Here is a 13,054-nt window from a genome sequence, read left to right on the forward strand (position 1 = left end):
GGCACGCCTGTAGTCCCAGCTACTCAGGAGGCTGGGAGGATCACTTGAATCAGGGAGGTCGAGGCTGTAGTGAGCTGTGATTGTGCCACTGCACTCTAGCCTGGGCAACAGAGTAAGACCCTGTCTCAAACAAACAAGCAAAAAATGAAGTAAGGCTATTAAAACCTGGGAACTGAAGCAGAAAGCCATGCATCACTAGAATACAGTGATACCGTTCAAGCTTCTCTTCCATATAATAAATGCATCACTGAGTTGCCATTAGACTGCTGTGCCAATGATGAATGATAACACTGTGTCCCCTGTGGGCGAGGGGAACCTGAATCAATGCATCATTTTGAGATGTGGCTTGAGGTTTTGGTCTGGCATGCCCTTTCTCTGGATATTTGAGAAAGGCAGAAATCATTTAAATAGCATCTCATTTTCCAAAGCCCATCTTCTAAAAGTCATGCTGATTTCACCCTTTCTTCCCTGGCCTTTTCCTTAGTACCATCTTCCTGAGGATACAACTGGCCCACTCATCAGCCTTCTAGGTAAGTGGCACAGGCTCCAGCTACCTTAAGTGGACTACCTGGCTTCCCTACTCACTGGTAGGGTGTCCTGGGACCAGGCACTCGAACTCGGTAGGGTTTAGTTTCCTTGACGGTAAAATAGAAAAGTAAGCCTGTTTCACAGCACTTCCCTGAGGATCAAATGAGGTACAGTTTGAATTGTTCCCACACAGAGTAAATAAAGGCAGGTTCCCTCCTGGCTGCAAGATAAAAAATGGGCAGGGGAATCTCCCTTGAAGAACTGGCACGCTCCTTTCTTTCAGCTAATGCCCACCAATATGTCCATTGCTGTTTGGGGTGCAAGAAATTTTAGGCTCAGTAAGGACAATTCCTCCCAATGGTTTGGATAGGGCTGTCAGAACTAAATTCAAGTTGTTCGAAGTCTCCTTCCGCCCGCCCTGCCAACTTGCCTCCCTCTTCACCCTCCTAATAGGAGGTGAGCCCCTCCAATAGCGATCATTAACTCACCCTAAGGTTATCCCCTTGCTGCAACAACCCGTGAATTGCAGGTTCATTCAATGCTCTTTAAATTATTTTTAAAGGCTTTTTTTTTTTTTTTAAGTAGCAAAAGAATGCATGACACCTATTGTAAACTGGCAAGTTGAGGGCGTGGGATGCCGCTCAGACGTGTACTGAGAAAGGTGATAATGAATTTGGCGTCAGCAATTCTTCAGAAACTATAAGAAAACACCCAGGTGTTCGAATTGGTCCCAAAAGGGAAACAAATCCTTCTCAGCTTTCACGATGCGCTGAGGTTGGTTTTCTCAGTGCTCCTCCCAGATCAGGAGGTGGGGAACCTCGTGGCAAACCCTGGGGCTCGGGATCCCCGGACTGTGGGCCTGGGGGAGAGAGGCGGCTCTCGTGTGCACACTCACCCCGCCCCCACAACACACACGCGGTCACGCACCACAGACGGGCACACGCTCTCAGCACAGCCACAGTCGCGTGCAACCAGGAGTGCACACCGCACCCACATCACACCGCATGCACAGACGCACGGGACCTCACACACCTCGGCCACTCACGCTGACACGCCCCCCACGCGCTCGCACCCGCACTCCCCGCTCACCGCCGCGCGCACACGCGGGTCCCGCCGTACGGCGAGGGGCGGGGCGGGCGCGGGCGCGGGTGCCCAGCCGGGCGCGGCCGGGAGAGGGCGCGGCGCGGGGTTCGCGGCTGGCGCTTGAGTTGTTTGCCGGCTCCCGGGCCGCCAGACGCTCGGAGGGAGCCCGGCCGGCTCGGACTGGGCGGCCGGGAGGGAGGGCGCCCCGGGTCACGACGGCGCCCGCAAGCCGAGCGCGGCCGGGACGTGCACCATGGACCCAAAGGCGGGCGGCGGCGGCGAGGAGGACGACTGCGTGGACTCGGGCGCCGAGACCGGAGGGTGAGCCGCGCCGGGCCGGGCCGCGGGCGGGGGGCGCTCTCCGAGTTGCGCGGCGGCTCCTCCCCGGCCGGGGACCCTCCTGATCCCTGCGACGGGACCGGGGCGCGGGGCTTCTCCTCCTGTCGGATCCCCCGCTCCCTCCTGGGCGGGCCGCGCTGCCCTGGGCAGGGCGGGCACCACCCGGGGGGAGGAAAGTGGAAGGACTCAAGGTTCAGTGCAAGCCCACCCATCCTGTGAGGCGATGCAGAGCGCCAGGCGGATGCAAAGACCCCTTGTCTGCATCGCTAGAGACAGGAGATGCTCTTGCACTTGTTTCCTCCTTCCTCGGGGACTTTCCTCCTGTAGCTCCGGAGCCCCCTGGAGTCCGGCCCTGGAGATCGGGAGAGGAGGAAAAGCAGGGTGGGACACCCGCACCTAAAAGTCTTTCCGAAGTCGGCTAGGAGGATGGCATTTCTCGTTATATGGCTTCATCGTGGGACTTTAATCTGTGCTGCAGAGTCCCCCTCCTCGACTCCTCCAGTCCCGCCGAACTTCCTCACCTCTAAGTGCACCTGTCCCAGCTGGACCCTTTGGCCTGTTGTACCGGCGGGATGGAGATGGTGTTGGGATTAGGATCTAGCCCTGCCTTTTTTTTTTTTTTTTTTTTTTAATATTCTCTTCGCTTCAGCGGACTCAAACAATGGGCTCAAACCTTTGGAGACTAATTAGTTAGTCTCCAAACACTGTTTTCCTGAGCGGAACAAAAGACAAAATGCCTTTTAGGAGATGAATGTCATTATAAAGGCTTCCAGGCAGCCTCTGTCTCTAAAGGACTTTCCTGTACAGAGTCAGCACCACATCCAGGCCGCGGGTACTGACCCAGGAGGAAAGGGTGTTTTTTCCTATCTGGAGTAATCCTGGGGGAGGGCGGGAGCTGCCTAGACTACAGAAAGCCTCATTCCTGGAAGGTCGGAGAGGTTTTAGACTAATCTCAGGATTTGGCAACCCTGTGAGGGCAGGTAGAGAATCCAGGCCCACGATCGACCCAGAGTTCTAACCCAACCCCGGCAAAGCTCCCCACAGGGCCCCTCCTGCCCCACCACTCCTAGCCCAAACGCGGGACTTTACTCCCTAGGGCATTCACCCAGCAATGGGCTTTCTCTGTTATCCAAACTTATTCATAGCTCTCTACAGCACCCAATTATAATCTGGTGGAGTAACCTGATGCTAAATGCCAAACTTCCTTTCTTCTTCCCACTCTTTGTGTAAGTGGCATTTATCAACTTTAACTGAAGATTATTGGCTTTTTTTTCTGCCACTAGTTAGCTGGACCATGAATAGAAGAAACAAAGCAAAATTAACCAGCTTATTTGTAACTGCGTTAAATAAAGCATTCACTAGTCTATTCATTTTCAATTTGCAGAGCTCACCTAAAACTGATATTTTTTTCAAGGGCTCTGTCTTAGAGAAGGGAGAGGAAGTCCTGGACCCAGGGGGTGACATCGCCCCGGGATCTGGACATCAGCATGACAGCGGCCAGGCCTCCTGGGAGGGGCTCCCCACTCCTGCTGACACCAGAGCTTCTGTTCTCAGCCTCTGTCACTAAAATGTGTAGTTGTAACAGGACAGTATTGTTTAAAGAATTCTTGGCCAGGCGCGGTAGCTCGCGCCTATCATCCCAGCACTTTGGGAGGCCGAGGTGGGCGGATCACCTGAGGTCGGGAGTTTGAGACCAGCCTGGCCAACATGGAGAAACCTCATCCCTACTAAAAAAAATACAGAATTAGCCGGGCATGGTGGCGCATGCCTGTAATCCCAGCTACTCGGGAGGCTGAGGCAGGAGAATCGCTTGAACCCGGGAGGCGGAGGTTGCCATGAGCTGAGATCACGCCATTGCACTCCAGCATGGGCAACAAGAGCGAAACTCCATCTCCAAAAAAAAAAAAGGAATTCTTACTGTATCACTAGTATCCTTAAACTAAAGGTAAAATAGCATGCATTTCAATGTATGCTAATTAGTTTTCTGTTTGCCATATATTCACAGAGCCCTTGAATTTCAGTTATCAAAAAGCTGTTCGTTTCCCTGCTTTTCCGGAGCTTGCCCCCACCCCTTACCCCTATCCAGCTTTCACAGAGATTGTGTAGAAAGCACATAGAAGACAACAAGTGTTTGCTATCGTTAGTATTTTTAAAATGCAAATCTGATCATATCTCTCCCTTTCAAACTTTTATGGCTCTGTTATCTACAAATGCAAGGAATTTAACATGGCCTATATGCCCTGACTCCTGTTATGGAGTCCCTTCTTCCCTCCCTGGCCTTGTTTCTCAGCAGGTCCTTCTTTGCGCCTTGTATTTTTCTGTTTCCTCGCCTTTGTCAAGCTGCCCTCTTTGCCAGCTCTGCCCTTCCCACCTGACATGCCTGTCTGCCAGGTGAAACTCTACTCTTCTTTCAGGACTCAGCTCAAGTGACACATCTGCTAAGGCAGTGATCCTTAATTTGGGGTCCATGAATTCCTTCAAGTTGTATGCAAAATGATGTGCTTTGTGAATTTGTATGAGAAGAGACCTTATTTTTTTAATCAAATTCTCAAAGTAGCTGGTGATCTATTCCAAACCAAGTTTGGGCAAGGTATGAGACATTTCATTTTCAACACACTGTGTCTGAGGGGTTGCAAGACATCCAAGTAAAGATGATGAATCAGCAGTTGGGTATATCTGTCTGGAACTCAGAAGGGAGGTCTGCATGATGACATTGCATTTGGGTACTATTTACCTACAAATGGCAATGGAAGCTCTGGGAGAGACTAAATCAACTGAAGGTAATAGCAAGCACTTTCTTAGCATTTAGTATGTGCCACCTACTGTTCTAAGCCTTTATGTATTTCACGGACTCCTCGAATCCTTCAACAACTCTGTGCAGCAGGTGCTCTTTAAAACCAGCCTTGAGAAACTATATTTAAACGCCCAGTCAATGAGAATGAGCTGATAAAGGAGCCTGAGAAAGAGTAGACTTGGAGTCAAAGAAAGAAGAATATGAATCATTGAAGCCAAGGGAGGTTTGAGTTTTTGAGAAAGGAAGGAGAGATCAACTATGCTACTGAGAAACTAATGAAGATGAGGAACGCTAAACGTCTTTTTTAAATGGAGATGATGAAGTGAAGGAAGAGTGGTATTTCACAGCGGGGTGGTGGAGGCAGGAGCCAGATTAGAGTGGCTCTAGAAGGCAGTAGAAGGTGAAGAAAAGGAGACAGGTGGATTCCTTTGTCTGGAAAAAGGAGAGGCAAAAAGAGGCAGTAGCTAAAGGGGAGAGTGGAGTGAAGAAAGATTTCTTAAACATAGGCGCTAATTGAGCAATCAGTGTGATAGGATTCTATAGAAGGGGGAAGGAGAAGGAGGAGAAAAGATGATAATCTGTAATGTTGCTTGCTTGCTTGCTTTTTTTTTTTAACAGACAGGTCTCTCTGTCACCCAGGCTGGAGTGCATTGGTGGAATCATGGCTCACTGCAACCTCAAATTCCAAGGCTCAAGTAATCCTCCTGCCTCAGCCTCCTAAGTAGCTGGGATTACAGGCCTGCACCACCAACATCATGCCTAGCTAATTTTTTTATTTTTATAAACACAAGGTCCAGCTATGTTGCTCAGAAACTGTCTTAAACTCCTGGCCTCAAGCAATCCTTCCACCTTGGCCTCCCAAAGCACTAGGATTATAGGTGTGAGCCACTGCTTCTGGCCCTATAGTGTCAGCATTCTGAAAAAGTGGAGGCAGATGGACTTCATACCACAGGGGGATGGATGGCTTTAGGTAGGAGGCAGGACATCCCCTCCTGCAATTAGAAGGGCAGGCAAGATGGGGTTTCTCTTTGGTGTAAATACAGCCCTCCATCATCTGAGGAGAATGGAGATTTGAATAGTTGTTTGGGGCAATGTTGAGTGGGTGCCCAGTTGAAATTTGCAATTACGTATTTAAATAAATAACAAGGGGTACGAGTTCCCATTGTTATTTATTTTCTCGCAGCAATGCTCAACTACCTAGGGTCAGGCAGAGAGAGAGTGGGTAGTTAGGATCATCAAAATTTGGGGTAAGGGGGTGTGAACAAAACACAGAAACAAGGGCTGTCAGGGTATTGCTTAAGCTGATTATCTATCCTTTCAGTGGCATGATGGAAGAAACAGTTCTGAGAAACTTTTTGGGTCCCACTGCCAGTGGCCATGTTGGCCACTTTGAAAGTTACAGTCACAAGAGCCAGCCTGCTTGCATTCACATTCTGGCTCCTCCACTTAGGGACTGTGAAACCTTGATCCAGTGACTTAACCTCTCTCTGCTCTCAGTTTCCTCCTCTGTACAATGGGGATGACGATAGTAGTACCTACCTTCTAGGGTTGGTGTGAGGATTAAATGAGCATATATATTTAAAGCCCCTAGAACAGTGGCTGTTCAGTGTCTAGAACCCTTAGTACATGATTATTTCTCACCATACTGTATTATTATTGTTATGAAGAACACTCCAAATTATAAACTTAGAGTTTTATGTAATAAAAATGGTGAACTCAAGACCATATGTTTTTCAAACTCATCACAATAGATCCTCTGTTGCTTTTAAATACCTTAAGTAATTTGATCATTCAGAGCATCTGAGAGACTACAGGGCATGCCTCAGTATTCTAATAATCATATTTTACAGATGAGGAAATGGAGACTCAGAGGGCACATGGCTCGTTAGAGGCATGAATTGAAGCCTGGATCTCCAGTGTGCTTCCCACCTAGTGAAGTTGCCTCTCCAGGAGCTGTTTGATCTGTAATTAATTCTTGTTTTCTGCTCAGACATTTTCTTTTGCTTGAAATGCTGCTGCTGCTGTCTCACCCACCTAATACAGGCCAAGACTAAAAGCAAACTAGTATTCTTCTGTAGCAATTGATATCATTTTGAAACTCCCATTTTCCAAATCCACTTGAAAGATGCCTTGTGCTCTTATGTACTTTCTGTTAGCAAAAACTGGCAAGTCGGCTGCTGATGGTGGTAAACTATCTTAAGAAACAGAATCCCTTAAATAGAAGGACAGCCAGTTCCTTGTAAACCCAAATAAAAGCCAGTGCTTTATAATCACTGTTTCATTAGTGATGTCTTCAAGATTTGGCATGTAAGCCACTCTTTTATATGTGATGGGTTATTTTCATTCAATAGTTTGGTCTGGCATTAATGAACTTCCACTTCCATCTCAGCTGTCACTGAGCTTCTGAACCTGTAGGGCCATACCATGCCCTGTTTCTTTGGAAGACCTCCAATTGATACTTCGCTGTGACTTAAGACATAACAAAAAATCAGGGGTCTAGACTTTAAATAGGTGGGTGGAAAAGAATAGGTGGGATGAATTTTTAAATGGGATAGGTCTTTTAAAAAGATGAAAGGGGAAATGCTGTATAGAAGACCAGATCGTTTGTTAGTACTTTGTTATCTTTGTATTCAAGGTGGAGCTAGTTAACACTAAATTTAATTCAGTGCAATGAGGGTTAACAGATGAAGTTCATGATGCTCAATAGCTGATGTTTTACAGAAACATCAAGATCAATTTTACAGGAATGCCAAGATCAATTCTTATGCCATGATTTTCCTGGAAAATAATTTATTCTGTATATATGTAGTATATATATATACAGTATATATATGTAGTGTATATATATACAGTATATATATGTAGTATATATATACAGTATATATATGTAGTGTATATATATACAGTATATATATGTAGTATATATATACAGTATATATATGTAGTATTCTGTATATATGTAGTATATCATTTGGTAGCTAGGCTGCTGTCTGATAGGGTAAACTGTCTTAAGTACAGAACCTCTATGTAATCCCTATATGTAATATTGTAATTAATATAGTCAAGGGACTGCATCTAACTTTCTGTTCATTATTGGCACAAATAGTAAATAATATTTGGAAATGTGTCTATATTTGTCAGGTGTGTGAATGTACATAATTTTTGTATTATTCTGCTCTATATCATGTGTATAAATTTTTCATTCTAAATTGACCTTTCATGCTTCATTCTGGCAGGGCTGAATGTCTTATGCATAGCCAGCTAACTAAATTCTTATGATGTGAGACCAATAAACAGAAATCTCAAGGCAGCTACCCTACTGCTGTTCCTCTTGCCTAAAAAAAACTTGTCGAGAGTACAGACTTGTCCAGAGAACCCTAATGAAATACCTGGTTATTCTCTGAAATGGTTTGAACCTATTTATTATGTGCAAAATTGTTTCAAGCTTTGTAGTTTCTCTTTCCTAACAGTATTTCTAGTAAATAAGCTTTTGAGGTTATTTGGAATATATTTTAAGAGCTATAAAAGTATTTATACCTCAAATCAGTCTATATTTCCACCCATGATAATTTTTCTAAGGAAAAGGAAATAAATATAAAGCTATATTCATAAATACCTCATTGCCGTGTGTTTTGTAAAGGTGAACAACCAGGAGCGATCATTTAGCCAACAAAAGGGTTGAATAAATTATAGTGTATTAATTTAAAATGATAATTACAGGAAATGTGTAGCAGCATGTTACGATGGTATCAAGTGAAAAGAGCAATTCAAAATTGTGTCTCCATCATTATGGCAACTGTGTACAAATTGCATATACTGAGGATCAGAGGCTGGAGAGCAGTGGGAGGCTGTAGGTGACTTTCTGTGTGTTTCTGTTGTGACAGTGGACCCGGGTGAAAGTTGGACAGCAGAGCTGGGCCATCCGTCACGGAGAGAGGGGTTTGTGTTTTACACTAGCGAGCTTGAATTTCATCCAGAGAGAGACATGATCAGATTTATCCTTTGCAAAGATTGGCTGCTGTATGTGGAGGGAACTGGAGCAGGATCAGCGTGATTGTCAGAAGGCTGACCATTCAGCGGGCCCAACCCGCTGGTGCCCTTGGTCTCTAGAAACGTGGAGGGACTCATAGAGGGGCATCAGTTATGCCAGCACCTGTCCCAAGACACTAAAATACTGTTGCACTTTAAGATTCTTGAACTATGTTTCAAGTGTAAATTTCATTCTACATACATATCCATCTGTATGCAGATCTTTAAAATGTATGCATATGTGAATCCCATCTGCTTCAAGAGAATTTGGAAAATCCTAGCTGAAAATACACATTTTAAAGAATAAAAGAAATAGAAATATCGCGCATTCTTATTGTGTGTTGTTTTTGAATAGTCATGACATTTCTTTAAAGTCTGTCCATCTTAAGATGATTTTATTGTAATCAAGTTGTTTTCCTGTTGCATCTACCACAGTGGATATTTGCTGAGCAGTCACTAAGTTTATATATAATTACATTTCCAAGTATTGTTCTAAAGTTTATGTCCTGAATGGTTCCAGAAAGAATTTAATGCACCAGTACTGGGTTACAAATCCTGGGCTTCAGAATGTTGCTAATCCTTGACCCTCCCCTCTCTGTTGTCTCCCTTAGCCAGTATGTCACCATGTGCTAGCCAGTCAATCCGTTCTGCCTTCGGAGTCCTTCCTCTCCACCCACCGTGCACACTCAACTTCAGTCACTAATCATTGCTCACCTCCTGGCCTCCGTACAGATAGTATCACTTTAATTTCCTAGTCAATAAAATATTGAATTATATATATATATATGAATGCAGTTTGTAATATATAAAGGGATATGCAAATGTTGGTAGTTGTTATTCTTTCCAGTTTTAAAATTCATTGATTCCATGACTACTAAAGTATTTCATTTGCAAAAGTGAAAACCACATGTTGTTTTCTTCCATTTTGTTCCTCGACCAATAAATCAATGCAGCATTTTGAGTGATGTAGGTTATTTTAATCAGTAAGAGGCATGCTGCTTATGATTTTTTTAAAAAGTTTTGCATGTCCTTTTTTAAATGTGGCAAGAAGTTCAATGGAGTGAAAATTGGATGATTCAGGAAAGGCAGCAGGAGACTAAGGAGATAAAAGGAATGTATATCTATAAAATTAAACATAATTAAGCAGTTTATTTGCATAACTTCATCCCCTAACTCCCATGGCAGAATAAATCCCTACGTGCTAAAGTGATTAATTTCCTACTGAGAATGACTTTGGGACACTAGGGGAAGAAAATAAGTAGCTTCCATATCAAATTTGTTGCCAGAGAGGAAAGTCTTAACAGCTACAGAAGTAGGGCAGAAACTTACTAGAGATTAAGCAGATCCTTGGCCAGAGCCCCACTCTTACGGAGGCTGAATGCCAGCAGCTGATTTCTCAGCATAGAAACTGAAAGGGTGATTTCACCCCAGCCTTAGCCTGCCTTTTCCCTTTCCCAATCACAGCTCACATCCTGTTACTCTAATATCCAGCAGGCTTTCTTCTCAGATGGAACTGAAATCAGTGGAAATATCATTGTACCTTTGTTTCCTGGTGGTCAGCCCCACCTTGAATGTGGAAACCTTCACAGCTGAGGTTCCCTCTCTCCTCGCGCTGGGATCCTCTGCTTATGTTAGCAAAGAACATTTCCCCATGGTGTGGTGCGAAGATTTGAAGGGTGCTCATTTGCAGTAACCTTTGGAGTGAATCTGTGAGTGGTGAATCTGTTGAAAACTTTGGGGCTTCTCCCCAGAAAAATAACCATTCAAAATTTTTGCTAAACCTTTAGATGGCTTCTTCCAAACCTCATCAGAGGAATTTGCAGAACTCACATGAGAGCCCCCAGAATTCTAAAGTTCCTTTAAAGTTTTCTTTCAAATTCAGACATAACTTTATTTTGCAGAAAATGAGCCTTAGCACTGCAGTTTTTAATTGGTGACATTTCTTTACCAGCTAAATGCTACTTACCACTGACTGTTTAAAATTCTGGCTTGAATAAATCATTTGGATAAAGAATTCTACTAACGCTGAGGTCTTGTGTTTCAGGTCCGACTACAGTCACCTGTCCTCCACGAGCAGTAAGTATCTTTTAAACATCCTTCAGCATTGTCTAACGGTCCCCGGAGAGGTCAGTACCGTAGAGGCCATGTGTGTACATGGTTTTATAGTAGGTAAGAATCACCAAAGCATCTTTGCCAAAGAATGTGGTACAGGATGCTGTAACTCTGGAAGTGGAGGCTTTTCCTGGAGAATCTGATCATACAGAAATTCAGCCTGAAGGATGTAACCCAGGCTTTATCAGCTGCTTGTGGATGCTTCTAGGAGCATCATCTCTGAAGAATCTGAGGTAGCGCTTTCATTGAACAAACATCTATCAGATACCTGCTACCCTCAGGCAAACAGAAAGCTCAGAGCACAATTCCTGGATCCCTGCAGTTGCTCCAGCTCATCTCTTGCAAAATCTCTTCCCTTGCATGTCTGCATCTGCAGGCAAATACCCTTCCCTCTCCAATGGAGGGAACATCTATCTCTGGCAAAATCCTGCGAAGTGTGTTAACAGTTGGAACAGTTATAGCTAAAGTGGAAAAGTGATAGCTAAATTCCCTAATTATAACCTACATTGGTTATACATGCCAATACATATGTACCAATACGTATGCACATTGATATACATATATATCAGTATGTATAACCGATGTAGGTTGTAATTAGGGAATTTAGCTATTACTTTTCCACTTAAATGTGGCTAAAAGAATACAGACATTTTTATCAATCCATCATCCTGTATTTGTAATTCCTGGCTTATAGGTGGTTATTATACGCAGCAGAAAATGATCAGGAATATGTTTACAAAGACACTCTGGTTATTAAAAAGGTGCTTATATTTAATATTAAAGTACAGGTAAATGTACTCATGAGAAATTATGCCTCATAACTAGAAAGAATTGAGAGTGATTAAGATTACTACATAAATGACCAAAGCCATTCAGATTGATTGAATACTTATTTTAAATTAACAAAAGTAATTGTCTTAATATAAAAGCCCTGATTGTTTAAATCAGTAAATATTAAATTGTTTTGCCCTATCTCACTAGCCTGTTAAACTCTGAATTCTATATAGTTCCCAAATGGAGAGACACTTAATTGGATTATTCTATTTATTGATGTTCTGGCTTAGTTTTCCTTTGCAATAACAGACTGAGCAGATAGTTTTATATCTGGATTTGTAATTTAGTGTCAAATTATATTTCATTATTAGTATAACTGCAATGAGCAATTTCTGGTCAGTTCAGCCAACTGGAGACCAAATGTTGCCCCTTAGTTATTAAGAACCTTAGTAATAATGAGAATAATGCTTCAGAGATTTGCACTCATTCCCCAAAGCTCCTGCATTCCTAAAACCAGAGAAAGCTCAGTTGAACTCTCTCTCTCTCTGTGCCACCATTTCCATTCCACTCAGTTTTTCCCAGAGGCTACATTTCTTTTCAGAATGATTTTTCTAAAATACTTGTGTGAAGCCTTAGTTCAATTTGTAGCTCACAAATCAGTCCTCTGGGTCACGACACAACACCTCTATAGTTATCAAAACTGGTAATTTGGTTTGGGATGTTTTCCTCTCCATTATTTTAATTGCAGCCTCTGAGTTGGAATTTCTATTAGTGCAGCTGGGATCAATACCCTGCTATTGCTCTTCCTTTCTACTTTAAATGTTTGGTGGTTCCTGCCTCACTCTTCAGTGTTGGGGCCTCTTGGTGAGTGAGTGTGTATATGTGTTTCAGTTAGGAAATGTATTTGACTACAAATAATGGTGGAAAATGATGGCTAAACAAGTAGGGATTCGTTTTCCTCTAACCCTTAAGAAAAAAAAAAAAAAAAGTCCAAGGAGGCAGTGCAGGTCTGGTGTAGAAGCTCCTTTTGTCATCTGACTACACCGTTCTCAGCTTTTGGCTTCCTTCCTCAGGCTTGTCTCAGAGTTATAACATGGCTGCCTCCACCCCAGCCATCACATCCTTGTTCCAGGCAGGAAAAAAGAACAGGGAAGGGCAGAAAGTACCTGCCAGCTGAGCCATCCCCACTTTTTAAGGAATTTTCTCAGAGACTCTACCCAGTAATTTTTCTCTCTATTGGCCAGACCTTGGTCACATGTTTAACCCTAGTTACAAGGGAGTCTGAAAAATGTTATGTTTTCTTTGGTTACATTGTCACATGCTATGGTTCCATTAATAAGGAAGAAGGGGAGAGTGGGTACCGGGGTGGGGCGCGTAGGGGGAAGCGGGGAGGGT

General features: G+C 43.8%; 1 protein-coding gene across 2 annotated transcripts in view; it reads left to right on the forward strand.

The window, feature by feature from the left end:
* Nucleotides 1–702: 702 nt before the first annotated feature.
* Nucleotides 703–13,054, forward strand: part of FAM124A (family with sequence similarity 124 member A) — a 63,308-nt gene continuing 50,956 nt past the window's right edge. The window contains exons 1-2 of one of the 2 annotated variants that reach the window (XM_003809801.4): nucleotides 1,724–1,932; nucleotides 10,818–10,849. In XM_003809801.4, the coding sequence (XP_003809849.2) occupies nucleotides 1,865–1,932; nucleotides 10,818–10,849 (100 nt within the window). In that variant the 5' untranslated portion in view covers nucleotides 1,724–1,864. Of the gene's footprint in view, nucleotides 1,933–10,817; nucleotides 10,850–13,054 lie in introns of both variants that reach the window. The other variant, XM_063595773.1, reaches the window with a different exon arrangement.

Source organism: Pan paniscus, chromosome 14, assembly GCF_029289425.2.
Source record: "Pan paniscus chromosome 14, NHGRI_mPanPan1-v2.0_pri, whole genome shotgun sequence".
NCBI classification, from domain to species: Eukaryota; Metazoa; Chordata; class Mammalia; order Primates; family Hominidae; genus Pan; species Pan paniscus.